Genomic DNA, 24,127 nt, shown 5'->3' with positions numbered 1-24,127 from the left:
GTTTGAGCCCTGCATTGCGCTGTGTGCTGACAGCTCAGAGCCTGGAGCCTGCTTTGGATTCTGTCTCCCTCTCTCTCTGCCCCTCCCCTGCTCGTGCTCTGTCTCTCTCTCTCTCTCTCTCCCAAAAATAAACAAATATTTAAAAAAATTTTTTTAATAATACAAAGTGGGAAATAACCTAAGTGGTCATTAATAGAAGAATATATTGTAGTAAAATGGAATACTATTCAGTAACTTACAATGAATTAACAGTTCTGTGTTTAAGTATGGATAAGTCACAAGGATATAACGTTACAGACGGATATAAACAGGATTACATATGGATAGTTTGTAAATATGCAAAACAATAAATATTCTTTATGGAATCACGCCTATGTAGAACAAACATGGGCATAAGAACTGTCAGATTCTGGAAAGGAAGGGAAAGGAGAGGAATCAAACCACAGGCATGGGCCTGTAGGGGTTTCAACTGTATCTGTAGTTTTTGTTTCTGGGGAAAAAATGACCTGGAGCAATATGGGAAAATGTTAAGATTTGTTACAGTCAAACAGTGGGCACAAGTTTATTGTTATTCTCTTTATTTTTGTTTATTTCAGAGACGCCAAACTTACAAAGTAAGAGTCACAAGATGGAGAAAGCTTCTGGCTTGTGCCAGAGGCAGCGGGCACCGATGGGAATGAGGTCAGTGCAGTCACACCAGCCTAGGGAGGTAGCAAGATGGACTTGAAATTGGATGGAAGAGATAAATCAAACAATATTTTTGATGTGAACATGACCTGAGATTAAAAAAAAAAAAAAGGATAAATTCATTATTTGGAAGCTTTGGTGAAGAAAACCAAATTGCTATATATTCTATAAATACTTAAAAGAAACAAGGTTTTAGTGAGCTGATCATTTGGCAAATTGATAAATTACTATTAATGAGCCAGTGTTCAACAATTTGATATTTAGTAAATTCAGAGACATTTAAGCACTATTTATCTTTTGATAAATATCCGTTGTAGGGCATCTGAGTGGCTCAGTTGGCAAGTGGCCAAACTCTTTATCTCATCTCTGGTTTCCATCTCAGGGTCGTGATTTCAAGCACCGTGTTGGTGTTGGTTTCCATGCTGTGCGTGGAGCCTACTTTAAAACAAAAGAAAAAAGGAAACAGATAAATATCCTTTGCTCAAAGACACTTCCTCCATGAGGCTGCCTGGATTGAACCCTTCCCTTCCCCCAAATGCTTTCTTCTTCCTCTGAAGTCCCACAGCATTCTCTCTGCATTTTCCTTGGGCGTTATTTTCTAACACATGTTACAGGTGTTTAGACAGGTCTTGGCTTCCTTGCAGGGCCATAAGATCCTCGAGGGCAAAGTTTTACTTGTCTTTGCCTGCCTGACAATGTGGTGCCCATGGCAGGTCCTTAATAAGTATCTGAATTGGGGGGGGGGGCGGGGGGAACAGAGGCCAAGAACTCTAAGTGAGGAAAGAATCAAGTAACTAAAAACATCTGTTCCTTTCCAGGGTGCAAAGTGAAGGGTGTTTATAACAGTCTGTGCTTTGAGTTTAAGCCACAAAATTCTGCTGTTTCAACATTTTGTCCTCTTGGGCCATTTCCTTTGAGATGAACTTCTGCTGATTTCTACCTTCAGGCTTAGCCTGTGGTGTCAGCCTGCCCGGTGATGCCAATGAGGTGCTCTCGAAGGAAGCAGAGCAAGAAAATAGGATGAAAACTTCTCTCTGCTGCAGCAGTAGACTCAGCTGTCATGCCGAGACATGTGTGGCATGTGGGGACCAGGAGCCCAGCCAGGCTGCTATCCGGAAAAGCCAAGAGTTAACAAGGCTGCTGACAGTCAGGATGAGATAAGGGGCCTCTGCCTGGCTTTTACAGTTACCAGATTTAGCAAATCAAAATACAGGACACCCAGTGAAATTTGAATTTCAGATAAACACTGAATGATTCTTTAGCATAATTGTATCTCATGCAACTTCGGGGGCATACTTAAACTAAAACATTGTTCATTTATCTGAAATTCAGATTTCACTGGGCATCCTGTGTTTTTATCTGGCAAGCCAGACACAGGCCAAAAATTACGTAGTTATTGCTGATTATAATTAATAGGCAAATTAAGAGGGAATAGTTCACAGAGGGGAGGAGGGAAGCAGAGAGGAGCTGGTCCAGACCCTGTATGTGACGTCAGGGCAGGGAATAGGTGATATTCCCATATCCTTCCCAGTCCTGAAGAATAAGTCATCTGCCAGTCTCTCCAGGAAGCCACCCACTGCCACTGCTCATGTCTGCCTTTTTTAGAGCACCCACCTTGTTATCTGTTGAAATGTTGGCTTCTTCCTTGAATGGATAGAGACCACGCTTCTGAGTCAGAGATCGGGGTTCAAATCCAGATTCTGAAACTTAAAGCCGAGTGACATTATCAGGTCACGTATTGCTTGAGAACCTCATTTTCTCTTATAAAAAGATGAAAACCATCAAGACATCGTGATAAATACATGAGATAATGTAGGTAAAGCACAGAGTAGGTACTCCGAAATATTCAGCACAACATCTCTGAGGCCCTGAGTGCAGGGCCCTGGGTCTAACACAGCACGGTATGTGCTGTGCAAGAGGTGCTCAACTGATGGGCGAGCTCTTCATTAATTATCTACACCAGAGGCTCTTAAATTTTATTCTTACTGTTAGTCATGATCTGATGAAAAAAGAGATGAGAAGGCCTCAATCATAATTTCCCACCGGCCACTGCTGATAAGGCCCTGAATAAGAGCTGCACAGAGAGCAGGGTCCTGTGCTTCCTCTGGAGAGGGGCCCCTGCAGGGAAGAGCCTTGAACTCCTCATGCGGTCCCTAAGGATGGCAGGCCACGATAGGTCATGAAATCAAGGAACACATCCAGGTTTGGGCTGAGGTGCAGCACGTCTTCTTGAACCCCTCTGGGCAGATGCCTGGCTCCATCTTCCTACAAGCGCTCCTTTTCTACCTCAAAACCTATAGATCTAAGTCCTACTGGATGAGAAGCAGGAGTATTTCAATTGGTTGAAGCAGTAGAGGGTTTGGACATATAATTCCGTTGCTGTCTGGGACTGAATGTTTTCTACCAAAATTCCCATGTTGTAACCTTACTTCCCCCCGCCCCACCCCGACCCAATATGATGGTATTAGGAGGTGGGGCCTTTGGGAGGTGATTAGGATTAGGTGATGTCACAAGGGTGGGGCCTTCATGATGTGATTAGTGCCCTTCAAAGAGTCAGGAGAGAGCTTGCCTCCTCTCTCTGCTCTCTGCCGTGTGCAAGGATACAAGTCTGAAGTCTGCAACCTGAAGAGGGGCTCTCACCAGAAACCAACCGTGCTAGGTGCCCTGATTTCAGACTTCCAGTCTCCAGAACTGTGAGAAAGAAACTTCTGTCATTCATAAGCTACCCTGTTCATGGTATTTTGTTATCATAGCCCTATCTGACTAAGATGCTGTCCTTTCCCTAAAATATTTGCTCAGTTCACTGCATCACCAAACTTCCCTCCAGACTGTGGCCCTTGATTTATCACAGTACCCCAAAGCAACTAAAATGAAGTCCTGGGGGGGGGGGGCGCTTGGGTGGCTCAGTCGGTTAAGCGTCCGGCTTCGGCTCAGGTCAGATCTCACGTTCGTCGGTTTGAGCCCCGCGTCAGGCTCTGTGCTGACAGCTGGCTCAGAGCCTGGAGCCTGCTTCTAGTTCTGTGTCTCCTTCTCTCTGTGCCCCTCCCCCTCTCATGCTCTGTCTCTCTCTGTATCAAAAATAAATAAAATATTTTAAAAAAATAAAATAAAATTAAGTCCTGGGGTCTTCAGAAAGGAATCCAGTGAAGTATGTAAGCATAATGTCCATAAGAGAGGGAGCCGAGCAACTCATTAACAGTGCAATTACCCTCGTTTTTAATACTCAAAATGAGCACTGGGATGCTAATGACCCGAGATCAGCCAAACAAAGAGCGAGTCACGGAACTGGCTTTCCTTTGAACTTCCAACCTCACGCTCCTTTACTCTCGCTCTTCAAGCAGGGAACAGCAGCTTAAAGGAAAACGAAGTTTCTTTTTGAAAGAGCCCAAACACTTGCGCTTTTTATTCTCGCCCTTGACTTAACAGACCCGCTCCTGCTACTTAAGGCGCAGCCGCTGCTGCCCAGTCTGTTGCTTCTCGGAGCTGAGTCTGGCAGCAAGAAGCGAGTCCTCTCCCTCTCAGCCTCTTTGCCCTTTTTGCTCTTGGATTCCCTAAGAAGGCCATTCTTTACGTGGCCAGACTTTGAAATAAAGACGTGTGAGTGTCTGTGGCGTACCAAGCCCCGCTTCTTGGTGACTGCCTCCCACTGACCGCCCCTACCTCCGCCAGCTGTGGGGTCTCAGTATTGGGGTTCTAGCAGCTACCTTGGGGCTGTGTGAGACTGTTCCCGCCCCGTGACCGTGACCGCAGCTGAGGGACTAGCACGGGGAGTGGAATCCCCGGCAGTATTAAGACAGAGAGTCCAGTCTCGTCCTGGGTCGATCTCTTGGAAGGAGGAGAGGTACTGGCAACTATTTTCCACAATGTAGACTGTGTAGAAGAGAAAAGATGAGAAGATGTCTCAGGGACCAGGAAAAGGTGATACTCCCAGCCTTCCAGTGACTTTCCATTGTCTTGTCCAAGTCTCTCATGAAATCCATTCTTGCCATTGCCCTCTGTGAAACACCTCTGTATCTCGATACTTAACTCCTTTACTTAAACTACTCAAGTTTCTGTTGCTTCAAATATTTTAAAAGTGTTTCCTCTTCCCAGTTTTAGGACAAAATCAGTTAAAAGTTGTTTCTCTCTCTCTCTCTCTCTCACCACACACACATACACACACACACACACACTACAAAAAAAATTGCTTTTCTCTTGGTTCCTAATGACAGTTACCTATTTTAGAACAGTTGAGTAATAATATTAAGAAATGTATTGAATGCTTACTATGTTCCTGGAACTATTCTAAGCAGCTCAATGTACCTTTCATTTCATCCTCATGATGTTTTTTTAAAGGAGATAGTACTATTCTATCCATTTTACAGAAAAGGAACTGAGGTACAGAGAAGTCAAATGTCTTCCCCAAAGTAACAGAACTTAAATAAGTGGTAGAACTGGGTTTGAATCCAGGCAGCATTGACTTCAGGATGCTTTTAATCCCTATACTATGTACTTGACGAGTGCTAGGTTACCAGTGCAAGCTAAGACTTTCCAACAAATCTATCACATCCCTCAAATTGTTTCTGGCCCTTATTCCAACAAACCACCAAGCACAGCATTGAAGTTGTCTCCAGAGAGGAATAGCAGAATCGTTGGAGAGAAAATTTACCGTGTGTATTAGTTTCCTGGGGCAAAATACCACATACTGGGTGGCTTACACAACAAAAATCTATCATCTCACTGTTCTGGAGGCTGGAAGCCTGAGACCAAAGTGTGGGCAGAGTGGGTTCCTTCTGAGAACTGTGAGGGAGGAATCTGTTCCGTGCCTCTTTCCTAGCATCCGGGGGCTGGCTGACAATCTCTGGCTTTCTTTGGCTTCTGCTGCATTATACCAATCTCTGCTTTCATCTTTACATGGTGTTCTCCCTGTGTGCATATCTGTAACCAAATATCCACTTTATGGGGCACCTGGGTAGCTCAATCAGTTGAGCATCTGACTCTTGATTTCAGCTCAGATCATGATCCCAGGTTTGTGGGACTGAACCCCATATTGGGCTCTACATTGAGCATGGAGCCTGCTTAAGATTCTCTCTCTTTCTTCCTCCGCCCCTCTCACTGTCTTGCGCGCTCTCTCTCTTAAAAAACAACAACAACAACAACAACAAACAAGCAAAAAACCAAACTGGGGCACCTGGGTGGCTCAGTCAGTTAAGCATCTAACTTCCACTCAGGTCATGATCTCGTAGTTAATGAGTTCGAGCCCTAGGTGGGGCTCGATGCTGACAGCTCAGAGCCTGGAGCCTGCATCAGATTCTGTGTCTGCCTCTCTCTACCCTTCCCCTGCTCGTGCTCTCTCTCTCTGAAAGAAAAAATAAACATTAAAAAAATTTTTTTAACCAAATATCCACTTTTCATAAGAAAACCAGTCACATTGGTTTAGAGGCCCACCCTACTCTGGTAGGACCTCAACTAATTACAAGCAATTACTCTATTTCCAAATGAGGTCATACTTTGAGGTACTGGGGATTAGGACTTCAACACATGAACTTTGGGGAACCACAATCCAACCCAGAGTTTTTATTATTTCTTTCCTGCTGCAATTTTCAATGATTATATTTCCTTTTTTTACAGAGCAGTAAAGAGTTTGATTCTAAGATGTGACAAACCACAGGTACAGCTTCTCAGCTTGGGCTTAACACTGAAATCTCGTTGCCACTCTGATTCAGGAAGGATACCAAATCCACTGTCCCTGAAAGAATCCTGATAAGGACACTGCCTCTTTTAAATGCATACATTTAGCTCACTGAGGGACACAGAAGGACCACAGAAGAGGTATTAGATGCCTTCAGCACTAGCTCTGGTTCTGACATTGACTTGTTGTCAGTGTATGGCTAGTTGCTTTTCTGTTTTTGTTTTTCTTCTGTATGTATTTTCCTGGTCATAAAACAAGAGATTTCACTTCAACTCTCAGGCTCCTCAAAAGTCACTCCTGAATGGTGATACCCTAATTCAAAGGAGAATTACCTGGGAACTTTAAAAAACAAAAAAACCCAGAAAAACAAAAACAAAAATCCCTGACACTGATGCCTGAGTCCATCCCCCGGGCTAATTTAATCTGCCGGGGCATTTTACCTTTCAAAAATTTCCCAGATATATAGTCTCCTGACTGTGATGGATGTATTCAGATGTCAAAACTTATCAAATTGCACGCTTTATTATGCATAGCTTATTGTATGTCAGTTATATCTCAATAAAGCTGCTTAAAAAATTAAAAGCTTCCCAGGTGATTCTAGTGGGCATCTCCAAATGAAAACCATCAAGATGGGTCAACCTCCTCATTTAAACAGATAAAGAAATGTCCCTAGAAGGGAAGAAATCTGCTTAGGACTTAGAGCCTATAATTCCTCAACTACGGCACCAATGTTCTTGACTGAAAACCAAAATGAAAAGAAATGTAAAAACTTAAGAAGAGGCACTAAAAATGTTGAAGTGCTAGGACTGTCACTCACAGGAGTAGGGTACACAAGAGCTAAAACAAAAAACCGAACAACCCACCAGGCTTTACTTGGTAGAGTCACCGCGTGGAGGGGCAAGGTGGCTGTCACTTAGGTCCTCCAGGCTCCCCTGCCCCTCATTCTGCCCACAGGGTTGTTCCCCCCACAGCCCCTGTGGGGCTGGTAGAACCAGTGGGGAAACAGTGTCAGTAGCTCTCACTTCCTGGTCGGCGGCCTGTTGGTTGTCTCTTTCCCTAACTCCAGACAGTAGTTCTAATTGCTTCTTGTGTATTTCCACCTCAGATTCGACATGTTCAAGACTGAACGCATCACCTCCTCCTCCAATCTATTCCTCCATTCCTTATCCTAATAGAGTACATGATTCTCCCAAACATCCACACCAAAGAAAGTGCTTCATCCTCTCAACACAAATGGTCTCCATTTATCTTCCTGAATACCTACATTTTTACAGTCACTTCCTCCCTAGACCTCCTGACTCATCTCCCACTTTTCTATCCCTGCCTTTTGCAGCTAGAGTAATTGTCAAAGCCCGTAGACCATGCCATGTCCCTGCTTGAAAACTTCTGAATGGCTCCTCCATGAAAAATGGATGACACCCAAACTTCTTTGTGTAGCAGTTATGATCTGGCCCCAAGCCCCTGGCTCCATATCCTCTCCCACTGCTCTTCCTGTGTGCAGTTTCCATACGTACTGGATCCACTTAAGCCTCTGTATCACATACATGCTACTCCGTGTGCCTACAATAGTAGATCTACCCTCACTAATTTGTATTCGTCTTCTAAGTTTCAGTTTATTATTTTTTTTAGTTTATTTATTTTGAGAGAAACAGTGTGTGGGAGGGGCAGGGAGAGAGAGAGACAGACAGAATCCCAAGCAGGCTCTGCACCGTCAGTATGGAGTCGGATGCGGGGCTTGAACTAACAAACTGTGAGACCATGACAGCTAAAATCTAGAGTCAGATGCATAACTGACTGAGCCACCGCAGGTGTTCCCTATGATACAGTTTAAATATCACTCCAGATGAAATCAAATACTCCCTCTCTACCATCCCATTGGCCCTCATACATAACTCTATTAAAACAATTATTCCACTATTTCGTTGTAGTCTATTTTCACGTGCTTTCTCACTAGATTGTGAACAGCACTAAAGAAGACCATGCTTTTGTTTTTGCGTTTGTTTCTCATTTCTATATCCCTAGGACGTGCTAAGACCCTGGTATATACATATAGATGCATAATAATATTTCATGAATTTGGAATTTCTTTTCTGCTTTTCTCATTCTTTCTAAATACTGAGTAGGTGACGCAGTGAGGTGCGCTCCACACTTTCAGAAGCCATGGCTCACCTGTGGGCACATAAAACCCCGAGTGGCCTAGGGAATTATTATTGGTTCCATGTGGCTCCATGGGGACTGAAATTCACTATTCCTGTGCTTGGAAGGGTGATGCATCTGGCTGCTCCCCAAAACCCACTGTAACCAGTCTCTGCTACTGACATGCCTTTCAGCAAGCAGCCATCTGTCCATGTCTTTTACTGCTCTGGGCAATTTGGTCATGAACTGTATCCTCTTGGGCCTGCTGAAGGAGAGAATCATTGACCGCTCTCATTCCAACCTTAAAGCATCCCTTCCCTCCAAGGTCAAAGTGACCAACAAAGGGAGACAAATAAAGACTTTTTTAAGGGGTGCCTGATTGGCTTAGTTGGTTAAGCATCTGACTCTTGATTTCAGCTCAGGTCATGATCTCATGGTTTGTGAGATCCAGCCCCGAGTTGGGCTCCACACTGTCAGTGCCTTACCTCTCATGCTCTCTCTCTCAGAATAAATAAACGTTAATTTTTAAAAATTTTAATAGAGAGACAGAGAGAGAGAGAGACAGATCATGAGCAGGAAAGGGGCAGAGAGAGGACACACAGAATCAGAAGCAGGCTCCAGGCTCTGAGCTAAAGTCGGATGCTTAACCTTCTGAGCTACCCAGGTGCCCCTAAAAATTTTTGTTTTTAAGTTTTCTTTAACTAATCTCTACACCCAATGTAGGACTCAAACTCATGACCCCAAGTTCAAGAGTCACATGCTCTTCCTACTGAGCCAGCCAGGTGTCCCATGAAAGACCTTATTTTTTTTATTTCTTTAAAGTTTATATATTTGAGGGAGAGAGGGGCAGGAGAACCCCAACTAGGCTCTGCATTGCTACGGCAGAGCCTGACACTAGACTTGAACTCAAGAAACATGAGCTCATGACCTGAACTGAAACCAATAGTCGGACACTTAACTAAGTCACCCAGGTGCCCCTGCAAGACATTTTATTCTTATTTTTGAAAGACTCGTTTTTAAACACTGGAAAATGTGAACAGGTTAGCTACACTAAAGTAAACAAAGATATCTGGCTATTTCCATTACAATATGCTTTTAATTAACCTAACTGGATATTAGCATTTTTTAAAATTAAAAAAAATTTTTTAACATTTTATTTTTAAGAAAGAGAGACAGAGTGATCCGGGGAGGGTCAGAGAGAGAGGGAGACACAGAATCTGAAGCAGGCTCCAGGATCTGAGCTAGCTGTCAGCAGAGCCCGACGTGGGGCTCGAACCTACCAACTATGAGATCATGAGCTGAGCTGAAGTCTGAAGAAGTCAGACGCTCAACCGACTGAGCCACCCAGGCGCCCCAGGATATTGGCATTTTAATAAATTACTTCAAGGAGCCCTTTTCAAGGGAGATAGGACTCAAAATCTACTCCCATTACTTGATTTCACCCTCCATATATTTATAGAGGGCAAAAAGGTAGCAGAAATACTATGTCTTGCTAAATATCATACAACAGACAGACAGGACTTGATTTCTCTAAACCATTATGTTTTCTTGTCTAAAAAGAAACAAAAATTAAGGACTATCAAGAGGGTAACCTAGAGAAAACTCCCTTAGTGATCCTTATCATAAAATCCTCTATAAACAAGCTGATTAACAATTTTAAATTCTGAGAGGCTAATTCTTTTAACGAACCATATACTGAAGAGGCTAGAATAGGCCCTCAATATTTTAGTGAATAGATTAAATAAAAAGCAAATGGTTCGGGGGAGGATCCAAGAAAAGAAATTAGGACAACAGACTAGTAAAGCTCTCCCTAAACAAAAGACACAGAAATTTTACATCTACGTTTCTTCTTAGGAAATTAAAACCCTTTGTAAAATTTGAACACACTAATACATCAAGCTACTTTTAGCAACATGATTAATAGTTCTCTCTTAAGCTTTTGGATCACAGGAGCAATTTGTTCACCCATGCTTGCCTCATGTAACTCTTGGCAAACATTATCAAACAACTGTTAGCTGGGGTGGAGGTAATGGGGAACAGGATCCTCGTGAATTACCATGCCCTGTTCACCTTCCATGCTAAACATGGGAAATGTGGATTCCATTATTAAAAAACATGCAATTTATACGTAAATTCCATCACATTTGGCTATTAAGCTACCTCAGCTTTCCTTTCCAACCAATATATATAAAAGTTGTTGTAAATGTACGCAATCACAGGTGGTTAATGTTGTTTTAATTTTTTATTAAGAAACTAAAGCAAAATGACAGAATTTCAAAAGAATTAAAATACAGAATTCTAATTTTAATTCTAAACAAATATGAAATTTACACCCAAAACTAAAAATCAGTTTATCAATATTTAAGCATAAAGGGGAATGGCTAAAATGCATTCACAGTCATTATTTCTTCCATAAAAACCTCAGATTTACATCCTTCCTTCGTGCTTCACTTAAAACAGGATACAGAATTTTTCTCATCTATCTTTTGTTGGTATAGTCTGTAACTTCAGAGCAGCTTTAGTGTCTCTACAGAATTCTTTCTCTGGTCCTGCAGCAAATATGCGAGCACCTGCCGACTGGGCTTAGATGATGCGGGCATAAAGAGGAGTCCATCAGAGAGATCCTGTCCTAAGATGTTTAGAGGAGATAAGACACCAACAAATAACAAATACAAATAAATTTATACAAGGTATAAAGTAATATAGCATGAGTTAAGTATAGATAAATATAAAATAGGGAAATTTGAAGGAAAGAGAGATTATATTCAGCTAGAGAAACTAGGAATGCTTTATGAGGATGGTATTTGGACTGGGTATGGATTGTTCCTTCCAGAGGGCTTCTGAGTGGTCCTAATTGAGATGGTCTTGATTTCCAGGAAGTAATCTTTAAAACTCTTTACATTTCTATCTCTTCAAAACTGTTTATTAAAAAAAAGATCAAAAAATATTAATATAAAGTTTATATTAACAGCAGTTTGGGGACTTAAGTTATAAGTTAATTATAATGCCTATTGTATGGTTTTGGGCTGTTTAGTTTTGTAACTCTCTTTCCCAGGTTAAGTCCTATCTAAAAGGCAGATGATGCCTAATCATTTAGCCATGACTTCAGTCAACTGGGCAAAACCTACTTGTTTTATGTGCTTTATAAAATCTATACCTAAAGTTATATGACTAAGAATGAAGGAGATGAAATAAATGGCTTAACATTCAAGTCAGATAATGAAAAAAATAATGGCAACTATGAAATTATTATATATTAACCACAGAACTCCTTGTATGAAAAGTTTTAATGAATTACGAGCCATTGGCCATTACAGACTTTAAGCCTTAATGTTTCTTTCCTATGTAGAACCAGATAATTAAAACAGCCTATCTTGAGTATGACAGAAGACCATTGTATGAATTAGAGTAACAGTATTGTGTGTTTACACATCTGCATGCTTCACTAAAGTAAAGAACCAAAGAGAATGCTCCCGGTTTCCCAAGTCAACAAAGTAAATTAAATTACATACTTTTCTTTCCTGATCATAGTTTCAGTCGAAATACAACAATTATTACTTTGCCTTTCAATAGCACTTTTTATCCATCACACAAGTACTTTCCCATTATTTTCTCCTTTATCCTCAATATACCTGTGAGGTAGTGAAGGGAGCAAGGATTATTTATTTTTTAAAATTTTGCAGATGAGAAAACTTCAGGTGAATTTAAAACTCAACCTTAGCAGCATATTGAAATCACCTAGGAAGCTTAAAAAAAATCCTTATGACCATGTCCAACATCAGAATTTTAGGGTATGGGACCTTACAGATATCAATATTTCTCGAAATGCACATGACTCCAAGTACAGCTAAGTTTGAGAACCGCTGGCTTAGATGATTTATACTCAACTTTCAGGTGCAACGTCCTCTATCTGAATGCTCTCTCAGCACCAATGAAAAAGAGATTCCTTCTCCTTGAACATTATAATTGTTTTAATATTCTCTGTACAGCTATTGGTCTCCAGTAATAAAATAATTTACCAGGTTATAAATGAAGGCTCTTCATTCCCCGGATGCTCATTCTAAATATGAGCCTCCATTTTATAAAACTGCAAATAGCATATTAGCGAATTTAAGTTTTGAGATAAGAATGGCTTGTTGTTAAATATTTAAGCAATTATTTGATTCTAAGTTCAATGTGCAATAACAATGTGTTTCTGTTTTCCATTCAGCACCTTCAAAACTTTGTTACAAATGAATGTTTACTAATAAGACAAAACAGACATCATAAACAAAACTCTCAGCAAAAGCTCTTGGAATTGGCTATATCATTTCCTGAAAAAAGACCACGCACATTTATCATTTATCAATCTTCATCCTGAACAGTTTTAAATTTTAAACTTTGCCAATTAAATGGAGTTGTTCTACACCAAAAAAAATCAATTTCTGTAGCAGCTATATTCTCTAATACATTTAACATACAGTCTCACTCTGTACTATTAAATATGGTTTTCAGGTGGTTTCTTCTTGACATGGATATTGAAAAGGATTTTTAACAGATTTCACCTTTAAGCAACATACCAAATATACAATAAATATTTGTAAACCTGTCAGGTGGCAAAAATAAATCTCTGTTCATGACCGAAATCCCCTGCTTCATGAAAGCATTGACAAGCTTAACTCTCAAGGGGCAACCGAAGAACCCCGGCCAGCTGTTTGCCATCTCTAATTTGATTAGATTTAAAACAAAATTACGCACAGCAATAACCTAAAAGGCAAAGACTCCATATGCCTTAGTCAATTCTTTTCACAAAGATGCATCTGAAACCATATATTTATACTTTCATATGGAAGGATGTTTGTTTCTCTTATAACAAAAGAAAATCTCAGCTCACATATGTTAGATTATTAACTCAAGAATATTAGTGAAATCAGATTTATTACTCAAAAACTCAGAATAAGAATTGTCAAGCTCTTCTACAATAAAACCTTCAAAATATTGCCAACCTGAAGTTTTCAGCACAGGGTATTTTATTTCAAGTCCCATGGGGGCAATTATATATGAGATGAAGAACATTCTTAACCCGGGGTCAGGCTGGCACTGTTTCAGTGGGTGAGTAAACATTTTCTTGATAACCCCAATGAAGAGTTCTGAGGCTTAGATTTGTTGCCATGATGTAAACAATATAAAATTAAAAAAACTATAATATCTGTAGCATTATGAAATTATAAAATAAAAGAACCATTAATTCTTTTCCTAAGGTCTGTGACTAACAGCTTTCATATTTGAGGTCTGTAAGAGCAAACAGCAGTGTTGTGTTGTTATGAGACACTTTCTCAGAAGGCCAAAAAATAAAACCAGATACTAAAGATGCACATTATTCTTATTACTACTGATATATGTATGTTTAGAAATAGATTTGCCTTCCCTCAATCTTAAACTCAGGAGACTGAGGGATCTTTACAATAATTTTGATCATAAAAAGAAAACTAACTAGACTGTAATAGATATGGAAACTGTAAACCAAATTAATTTAAAAATGAGCCAATACAGCACATCTCCTCTTAATCCTCTTCTTTGTAGTTACCTAATTCTCCCTAAATGTTATTCTAATTTTGTACCATGTAGTGGTTTTTAAGAAATTGAACTAGAACAAAGCAACCCCTTTGTTCTGTTTTTGTTTTTTACAGGTTTTTTTTACACACTTATTATATATACAACTTTTAAAATAGCTGCACAATTTTACATCTCACTGTTAGAGAAGTGCAGTCCAGGCAGACCATGCTTCTCAATATATTAAAAATATTAAATAAAACCCAACCAGTTTCATACTTTCCTAATAGTCAAGCTGGCTGGAAATAAGGGTCTGGAGAAAAAACAGGCAGTTGTAAAACAGGATCAGTCTTTCTTCACAAATACACTACTTAAAAATCTTGCTATTTCCTTATCTTATCCCTTTTATAGCATCTCTAAAATCTCACCTTAAAAGTTGGAAATAACACATTGCTAACTTAGAGACAAAATCTGTTGCAACATGCATATGTCAACTGCCCACTCAACCAACTGCAACCCTGAGGATTTTTCTGGCCCAGTAGAAAGAGGAAACACTAAGATAATCTCTGCTGTAGAGTTGCTTCTCCAGTTAACAATTTCATGTATTTTTCAGGATGTTTCTTGGGCATGCATGTATGACACTGTCACTTCATGATTCTACTTTCCACAAGCAGATAGCTTCTCCATTCAGTTTTTCATCCCAAGAAAGCCACTGTCATCCATCCAAAGGTTTTCCAAGGTAAACCAAAGTCACTTCTGTGTTGCCATATACAGCAGAAACTGCTGGATATAAGCAGGCCTTTGGAAGTCCTCTAAAGGCAACCCCCAGGAACTCATATCCGCGTTCAAAAGCTAAAGTCTTATCTTCCATGTCCAAAATGACTCGAATTCTTTCTCCTATCTGCAAATAGACACCAAAAGAAGGTTAGAAGAAAATTCACCAAGGAAGAGCGAGAAAAAAATAAGATACAAATCAACAAGTTAAAATATTAAGAATATATATTCTAAAAGTTATCTTAAAAAAATGATAAGAGGCTTTCTGGTCAGGGAGAAACAAATCCGAAGCAGGCTCCAGGCTCCAAGCTGTCAGCACAGAGCCCAACATGGGGCTCAAACTAGTGAACCATGAGACAATGACCTGAGCCGAAGTTGAACATTCAGCCAATTGAGCCACCAGATGCCCCCCCTTTTTTTTTTAATTTAGAGAGAGTGTAAGCACGCAAGTGAGTGAGCTGGGGAGGGGTGGAGGGAGAGAGAGAAATCTCAAGCAGGATCCATGCCAAGCCAGGAGCCCTAGGAGGGACTCGGTCTCATGACCACAAAATCATGACCTGAGCCAAAATCAAGAGTCCAATGCTTAACTCACTGAGCCACCCAGGTGCCTAGTAGTTGTTTTTTTTTTTTAAGATGGGATCTGCATTTAATACCAAAAATTTAAATGTTCCTACTGAATAATTCCCAGATTTTATTTACTCTTTGTTTAAAGGTTTTCTTAGAAGTTTACTACTAACATCTATAATTTGGTAATTTTCCCAAAAAGTCTATCTAAATAACCTTTTCAAATTTTTATAATATGTACATACATTGGAATATTATTCAGCCATAAAAAGAAATGCAATTTTGATATATGCTACAACACAGATGATTCTTGAAAACATTATGTTATGTGAAATAAGCCAGACACAAAAAGATAAATTTGTGTGATTCCACTTATATAAAGCACCTGCAATATTCAAATCATAGAGTCAGTAAATAGAATAGAGGTTACTGGAGGCTGGAGGAAGGGAGAGATGGGAAATTATTGTTTAATGAGCACAGAGTTTGTGCTGTGCACAGGTACATTTGTGGGAGTGAGAAATCTAGAAAAAAGTAGGTTTGAATGTGCCATGATACAGGAAAAAGGACAACCTAGTGCATAGTTGGCAAACTATGATCATTGGGCCAAATCTTACCTGCGGCCCATAAACAAGGTTTTACTGGAACACAGCCATGTTCACCCATTTACATATTATCTATGGTCACTTTTATACAACAGAGCTGAATAGTTGTGACAGAGACCATAGGTACCACAAGGCCTGACATATTTATTACCTGCCCTGTACAGAAAAACAATTGCCAATCCTTGATTTAGAGCAAAGACAGATTGCTCAAGGTCAATATATATTAGGAAACAAATATGGAAATACTAAAAGATTATTAAAGTAGCAAAGAAAGGCCAGTTTACACTATTTACTTTTAAATTACCAAAAAGACATGCAAAGCTGCTATATAAAATTTTGTGAATTTAAAACAAATTAGTGCATGATTTATGATTTGACAAAGGCCCACAACTGAGAAAATACCCAGTTTCTCACCTGATATTTTGGTGCATTGTTGCATTGTGGAAAACTGCCATTGACTTCTCCATTATGTAGTAGATTATTGTCCACCAGATTCCAGCCCCAGCTCTGGTCATCACTGCCCAGTAATGCCACGTAACCTTGGCATTGCATGGGGGCCCGTTTTGTAGCAATTCCAATCACTGCCACAGTGCCCAGAGGGCCTTCCCACCACACTTCCCACGCATGGCGGCCCTCACTGAAACCAATCTTGGTCCTTGCACCATCAGTACTCTGAGCAATGGGGTTTCGATGTAAAGTAAAACCATTTTTCTTAATGTAGACATTCCTGGAGCAGTCATTAGTGCTGAAGGCATGTTGAAAAGCACGCACCTGAAAAGATGAAAAACAGACCAAAGAAATAGAAATTTGACTTTTCTTTAAAAAGTACCCAAACTTTAGGCTACATGTTTTTAGACAATACAGTTATATATTTTTAAATAATACAATATGTATTTCTAAAAATTGACTACTTCCAGGATGGAATACTAACAAAATATATGTGCAACATTTAAAACAACTGCCAGGGCACCTGGGTGGCTCAGTCGGAAAAGCCTCTGACTTAAGCCCAGGTCATGATATTACGGTCTGTGGGTTTGAGCCCTGCGTCGGGCTCTGTGCTGACAGCTCAGAGCCTGGAGCCTGCTTTGGATTCTGTGTCTCCCTCTCTCTCTGTCCCTCCCCTGCTTGCACTCTGTCTGTCTCTTTCTCTCTCAAAAATAAATAAATATTAGAAAATAAAAAATGACTGCCAACTGCTTCATTATTGATCAAAATTCTTAACTGTGGTAACATTTCTCCAAATAGACCTCTTAAAATATCAAAAGATATACACAAGAATCCTTATATTTTAGAGATAATACTGAAATGTTTATGGATGACATAAAGGTATCTCAGAATTGCTCTGAAATACCCAAGGCTGGCATGAGAGAATGGGTAAGGTAAACACAAAACTAGATTGTCTGTGAATTTAATTATTGGTAAAGCTTGGTGATAGGTTTGAGAGGGTAATTAAACTAGTTTCTCTATTCTAGTTTATATTTACTATTTTTATATCAAAAAGTTAAGGGATACACAGTTATCATGTTGGCAATGCTGTCATCAAAAAATATTTTTTATTGAAAAATTTTTTTAATGTTTATTTATTTTTGAGAGAGAGAGAGACACAGAGAGAGAGACAGAGAGAAAGCAAGGGAGGCGCAGAAAATAAGGGAGACACAGAATCCAAAGCAGGCTCTGAGCTCTGAGCTGTCAGCACAGAGCCCAGCGCAGGGCTCGAACCTGTGAACCACAGATCATTACCTGAGCCAGTCAGATGATTAACTGACTGAGCAACCCAGGTACCCACAAAAAATATTTTAATACAGAACTTAGTCATAGCAGTTCTAAAGTTATGAAAATTTTTAATCACACAAACTATGTTAGATCCTTGGCCTCCTTGCTAGTTATTACTCATACATTGTGACAGCACCACTCTAATTTTACCAAATCAAATAACCCCCTAGACAGTATCCAATTTCAAGCCCTGGAATTTATAACAAGATAGTCATTAAGAGCAGCTACAGCAGATAGGACAAATTAGTTGATCTTCACTAATCAGTTTTTTAAGCTTCCAAAATAAAGACAGTATGAAAATTGCTACTCTGTATAAATAGTGAACATTTCTCATGCTTTAATAATTTAAATGGTTGATTTGTATGTTTTTTGAAAATCCCTTCTTTATTCAAACCACCCTAAAAGAGTCAAAGGCTGTAGTCTATTGCTTTAGTTAATTTGAGCCACCAACTCCACAATCACAGAATTTCAGCATTAGAAAAGGCTTTAAAGGGACCTACTGCACACAGAGAAGAGGGCACAGACCTAAAAGTCAACAGCTAGTTAGAGCAAGAGTGCCAAAGAGAAGTCCGGTATCTAGTTCCTTCATCCAGTGTTCATTCAGTTACTATTAGCCAGTACCTCACTGCTTCATTGTTACACTGCAGAGCAGAGACATTAAAAAACAAACATTCTGCTTAATTCTGAAGGCTGTAATAATGAAGTATTTAAAAAAATTTTTTTATAACTTCTATTTTTGAGAGACAAAGAGAGATAGAGCAGGAGCAGGGGAGGGGCAGAGAGAGAGAGGGAGACACAGAAGCCGAAGCAAGCTCCAGGCTCTGAGATGTCAGCATAAAGCCCAACACAGGGCTCAAACCCACTAACCACAAGATCATGACCTGAGCTGAAGTCAGACGCTTAACCGACTGAGCCACCCAGGCGCCCCAATAATGAAATATTTCTAAATATTATCCTATCTGTTCCTATTATAACACACTTTTAAGCACATAAAAGATCAGAACATAAGATTAAATGGGGGAGTAAAATGTTCCCAAAATATTAAGTATTTAAAAACTCAAGAGATTACTATCAAGATAAGTAAAATATAAAACATTTTATAAAATCCTCATTATAAAATATTTAACTGATAATTACCGATGCCTATTTGGTAATTCTTACAAATACCAACTGGTTTTTCTCTATCCCTCACTGTCACTATGACACTGTTGCCAGTCTCTTCTCCAAACTGCTATCCCTTCTTCCTATTACTCTGGATTAATCTTTCTTCACTATTCCCTTTTTTGGTGATCACCATACCTCTGCCACCTAAAACTCTCCCAACCTCAATACTAAACTCGCCACCTATATTCTTTCCAGACCTATTCTTCTAAAACAGCACCTTAATCACATTTCATCCCAGTTCAATAACCTTTGATGGTTCCCTACTAACTACCGTGTATCAACTATGAATTATTCTTCCTGGCTTTCAAAGCCCTGCAGGTCTGGCTCCTCCTATTTCCCTTTCTAACTTCATGTTGTTCTCCCTCTCTGTAGTATCATACCTGCCTTCCTCCTCCAACATATCCTATATCTTCTAAGACCAGAATCAGTCTTACCACTTGTATGAAGTTATTCTTTTTTTTTATGTTTTTTATTTATTTTTGTTTATTTATTGATGAGGGGAGGATCAGAGAAAGAGGGAGACACAGAATCCGAAGCAGGCTCCAGGCTCTGAGCTGTCAGCACAGAGCCCGAGGCGGGGCTCGAACCGTGAGATCATGACCTGAGCCAAAGCAGGACGCTTAACCAACGGAGCTACCCAGGCGCCCCTGTATGAAGTTATTCTAACTATGACCACCCAGTCTCCCTGATTTCACTCTCCTAAATTCTTATCCACCATAGCTGGCACCATATAACATTTAAGTCTGTATCCAATCCAACCACTTGATTCTAATAGAAAATACACTGAAAAACAGTAAGAACAAAAACAATAACAATACAGATCTTACCTAAATTGATCAAATCTCTCTCAGTCTAAGACAGAAGAGCATATTAAGGAACACTATGGAAATGAAATCTGCAAAATACAGACTGAGGGAAACTCTACAGGGTAAACAACCTGGTTTCTTCAACAGATAAGCTGCAGGAATGGGAGGAGAGATGGGAGGGTGAATCTGTTGGCTAAAACAGCCTTAAGAGATATGTATCAGCAGTTTGCCATGAGAACCTTATACAGATACTAAGTAAACTGAACATTTTAAATATAACATTTGACATTTATAAAACAAGTGGAAATTTAAACACTGCATTGTTATATAAAGGAATCATCGTTAATTTCTTTACACTTTAGGTGTGATGATATTGTGATTAAGTGGCCTTATCCTTTAGAGATGGAAACTCAAAAACGGAAATGAAAAAATACACCAATAAATAAAAACAACCCATAGTTCCTTTCCCACAGTCTCATGTACACCCTAAATTTTACATTGTAACAAATACCTTTAAGACCTACTTTAGGATACAGGTCTGAAAATCAGAGGATATATTATAGTTAGATGCTAAGTATGACTGGAATAATGGATGTTCCTTGGTGACATGGACAATACGAACTTTTAAAAAGAAGACAAATCCTAATTAGACTGGCAATTCCAAATACTTTCCAGTTTTACGCTATCCCACACCTGTCCCCATCCTCCTCCCAGGTACCCAGGCTCTCTGGAATCCTATCTGGCTCTTTCTTCTTCCTCACTTCACCCGCTCTAAGGTAGCTGTCCACCTACATGGACTTGTTCTCTGCAATAGCTCTCCCAGCCATCCTCTCCCCTCTTCTACATACTTATTCAGATCTTAAGTACCTCTGGTTTAGGAACTAACCCTTGCTCTGTCCAATTCATCTTATGGCCTAGTTTTTCTAAAGCACGGTTCTCATTTGTTCAAACTTCTATGGTTTATAATGTAGAACAAAACCCAAACTATACACTGAACATGGACGCCATGAACATCCATGATGATAGTTTCAGCTTCCCTTCATAATCATATTTCCCACTACTTCAATTCAATTTCACCAGACCCTATATAAAGATACAAATCTTTAGCCTTTCCTCTAAGCTTCAAACTATAACAGCTGCCTATCTGAAATCTCTCAGATGTCTCAAAAACACTGTAAATTCTACTCTACCATAATTGAGCTCACTGCTATTTCTCCTAAATCTAGCCCAGGTGATTCCCATATTATGTAAGCTAGATATCTAGGAGTCATTCTTAACACCTCCCTCTTTCTCACCCCTATTTCAAATCTATTACCAAATCCTATAGGTTTTACTTCCCCATCTCCTCCACTACCCACTTCCTAGCTGATCTATCCATATTTCTAAGGTCCCCCTCCAATCTGTTCTCCATACCAAAGTCAGAAATAACCTCTTAAAAATGCAAAACAATCACATCACCAGTCCCCACACTGCAAACCCCTCTTGCTTACAATTCAAAATGGCTTCCCTGTAGTTTGGCCTTAGTCCATCTCTTCCATCTTCTCTCAAACCTGTCTCACCTTTGCTCTCTCTGATTCAGCCACACTGATGTATTTTCTGTTCCTTATAATCATCAAGTTCTGTTCTGGAAGTCTCCTCTCTCCCCGTGGCTTCTTTATTGCTCAGGTCTCAGTACATGCATTATTTCCTCAGAGAAAGGCTTTCTTGACCTCCCTACCTAGGTCAAATCTCCATTTCTGACATTCAGAGCACTGTGCACCTCTCTCTCCTTCATAGTACCTACCACAGATGCAATTTTACAACTGTGTATTTGATTAATATCTATTCCTCCCCCCCAACTGGACTGTAAGCTCCATAAGCAAGGCATCCATTAAGAGTTTTGTCTCTTTTTATTCAGCATTGCATCTGCAAAAGTTAGCATTGTGCCTGGCGCTCACCCTTTTTAAAATAAACATACATGCTGTACAAAGCCTTTGCTTTCCTCTTGTCCTGCTTTTGTTCAGGGCATTTCCTAGTAAGATGTTCAAATCCTCCTTATCTTTAAAATTCATATCAAATATAATCCTAACCTCAAACTTTTGCCACGCTTCCACTCAACTTGTAAATCTTTCCTTTCACTGAAATTCTAGAGTGTGTGTGTATATATATATACACTTCTAGTATATATTACTTATATAAATATATCTCTAACAGAAGCAATTTCTATCATGTGTTAGTTATTTCTATATATTTTTCTTCTCCTCTACTTGACTGAGGACATCCTTACAAGGTATCTGACTTCTTTTGAATTAATCTTTTTATCCTCAATACATTCTTCTTATGTCCTGCAACACCTGAACGAACATATGATTAGTACAAATCTACAATATCTATCATGGATGTGAAAGAAAGACTATAAAGTATTAAAAACCTAAGAAACCTAAAATATCTCTGGAAGGATTACAGGTAACACAAGTTGCCTCCAAGAAGGCAAACTGGGTGACTGACAGACAAGGGCAAAAGGAAGACATTTTGCTTATACTATACTACTTCTTTTGCACGTTGACTCACATGAATCACTGTCATATGAATCCTGACTCATGTAAATATATCTTTTACAGACCGATAACAAAAAATGTCTTAAAGCCTACCGATTTATCAGGTAAAGTAGGACAAAACTACAATGTTCTGAATTCTACTTCATAAAGTACAACTAGTATCCACCAAGCATCCACCAGGTACAAATATTGTCCTAGTAAATTAACGTGTTGGGGCACCTGGGTGGCTCAGTAGGTTCAGCACTCTTGATTTCAGCTCAGGTGATGGTTTCACGTTTCATTTTATGAGATCGAGCCCCATGTCCAGCTCCATGCTGACAGCCCAGAGCCTGCTTGGGATTCCTTCTTCTCTCTCTCTGCCCCCCTCCCACTTACTCGTGCATGTGCTCTCTCTCAAAATGAATAAACTTAAAAAAATTAATGTTCTTTCATTTAATAGAAAAAACCTAATTTGATAGTTGATTATTTCATTGCAACGTTTCTTATCTTACTAAACTAAAACCTGCTTTATTACAGAAGAATAAATTTTACATTTATTTCACATGGGGGAAAAGTTTACTGACTCCCCCGTTGGCAGTCTAGCTTTAAAAAGAGATTTACATTTTTTAGTTATTAGTGTATTTTTTATGTTTACCACATTCTAGGACAGACTTCATCCTCTCTCACATATGCTCTTGGTGACTCCTATACTGAATAGCTGTTATCCATCCAACTGAATTCAAGCTCGAGGCCTTTATATTGCTGGAAGAATCTTCGCAGCCCTACCATAACCTGTTACTTGAAATTTTTATTTGTATACGAAGAAGGCAGGAATGTGCACAAGAATCTAGGAGGAAAAGGCATCAAAATCAGAATCAGCACGTTAGAGGACACATAGAATAGAAGAGGCACAACCATTAAGGTGGAACTATGAAAAAGTTGGCAGGGAAGTCGCCAATAATAGTGGGACAAGGCAGTATTAGGATGGTTAAGTGGTGCCGACGGGGAAAGGGAGAGGATGTTCTATTAAAGCCTGTAATTTGAAAGTTAGCAGGACGTCTGGGACTATACTTACTTACAAGTCTGAAACATAATCGAGGGAATTACAGGGCGAGGGAACTTAGGCGAAAATAGAAAAAAAATAGTTGTAAATCAGAGCTTGGAAAGAGTGAGGTGACTGTGGGGTGAAAGCAAAGATCTTAGAAACTCAGCCGGTGTTAAGGCAGCTAAGATGATCTAATAAAAAGAGGAGAGTACTGAATGGTACAACAATGGGGGTGGTCTGTCTTTATGGCAGAAGACTCTGGAAAGTGGAATGAGTGATGGGAACCAGGAACTGGAAACTATCTGGTCCTTTAACAAGCGTATCACGGAAGTGAGGGGGGTAGGTTTAAGGAGTAGAACTTCAAAGAGAAGAGGATCTTTCTGGAGGGGGACGCGAGGTAAGGTATTGACTGCAGCCGTGCAAAGGCGGGACGGTGAGGCGAGGCGTCTGAGTCAGAGCTCAGATGAGAAGCGCGGAGACTGAGAGCGGCGCAGAGAAGCGGGACTGGGGGCAGCGGCGTGGCCCGGGGCTCCCTCACCTTGGCCTTGTAGCTGGGCAGGTTGCAGAGGATGTCCGTGCGCAGAGCCTCTTCTGCCAGGCTGCGGGCGCAAAGGCTCCGCCACACCTCGCTGTTCTCATCACCGTGCAGGCAGCGGTACCAGTGCTTGCACACCAGGGCGCAGCTCCGCAGCTCGGACAGCTCCAGGTAGGAAAACACCAACTCCAGCACCCGGCTGGGTAGCCGGCCCCCTGCCCCCGCGGACCCGGAGCCCGAGCCGCCGACCGCGCCGCCGCCGCCGCTACAGCCAGCGCCACCAGAGGCTCCCCCAGGCCCCGGGGCTGGTGCCGCCATCGCC

At 40.2% G+C, this 24,127-nt stretch overlaps 1 protein-coding gene and 1 long non-coding RNA gene across 3 annotated transcripts; both read right to left on the bottom strand.

Moving 5' to 3' along the window:
- Positions 1-987: 987 nt before the first annotated feature.
- Positions 988-2,715, bottom strand: LOC115291525. The gene is made up of 3 exons (XR_003908507.1): positions 2,674-2,715; positions 2,302-2,393; positions 988-1,125 (listed from the first exon to the last, which is right to left on the bottom strand). It is a non-coding gene; the product is annotated as an uncharacterized LOC115291525 (long non-coding RNA).
- An 8,062-nt stretch (positions 2,716-10,777) lies between these two features.
- Positions 10,778-24,123, bottom strand: FBXO45 (F-box protein 45). Of its 2 annotated transcripts, XR_003908699.1 has the most exons (4): positions 23,809-24,123; positions 16,381-16,737; positions 14,455-14,927; positions 10,778-11,412 (listed from the first exon to the last, which is right to left on the bottom strand). XR_003908699.1 is itself a non-coding variant. In XM_029939535.1 (3 exons), the coding sequence occupies exons 1-3, from the start codon at positions 24,121-24,123 to the stop codon at positions 14,742-14,744; spliced, it is 858 nt and encodes a 285-aa protein (XP_029795395.1). In that variant the 3' UTR covers positions 10,778-14,741. The 2 variants fall into 2 exon arrangements, 1 of the variants encoding a protein (XP_029795395.1); XM_029939535.1 differs by having other exon boundaries at positions 10,778-14,927.
- Positions 24,124-24,127: the final 4 nt, after the last annotated feature.

Source organism: Suricata suricatta, chromosome 5, assembly GCF_006229205.1.
Source record: "Suricata suricatta isolate VVHF042 chromosome 5, meerkat_22Aug2017_6uvM2_HiC, whole genome shotgun sequence".
NCBI classification, from domain to species: Eukaryota; Metazoa; Chordata; class Mammalia; order Carnivora; family Herpestidae; genus Suricata; species Suricata suricatta.
Note: the sequence above shows the minus strand (reverse complement) of the source record. Positions and strands in the feature narration are given on the sequence as shown.

Coding starts and splice junctions, on each gene's coding strand:
- FBXO45 (XM_029939535.1), bottom strand. CDS start 24,123: ATGGCGGCACCAGCCCCGGGGCCTGGGGGAGCCTCTGGTGGCGCTGGC. Junction 16,738..23,808: donor TGCCCAGCTACAAGGCCAAG/GTGAGGGAGCCC, acceptor TCATCTTTTCAG/GTGCGTGCTTTTCAACATGC. Junction 14,928..16,380: donor ACAATGCACCAAAATATCAG/GTGAGAAACTGG, acceptor GTCTATTTGCAG/ATAGGAGAAAGAATTCGAGT.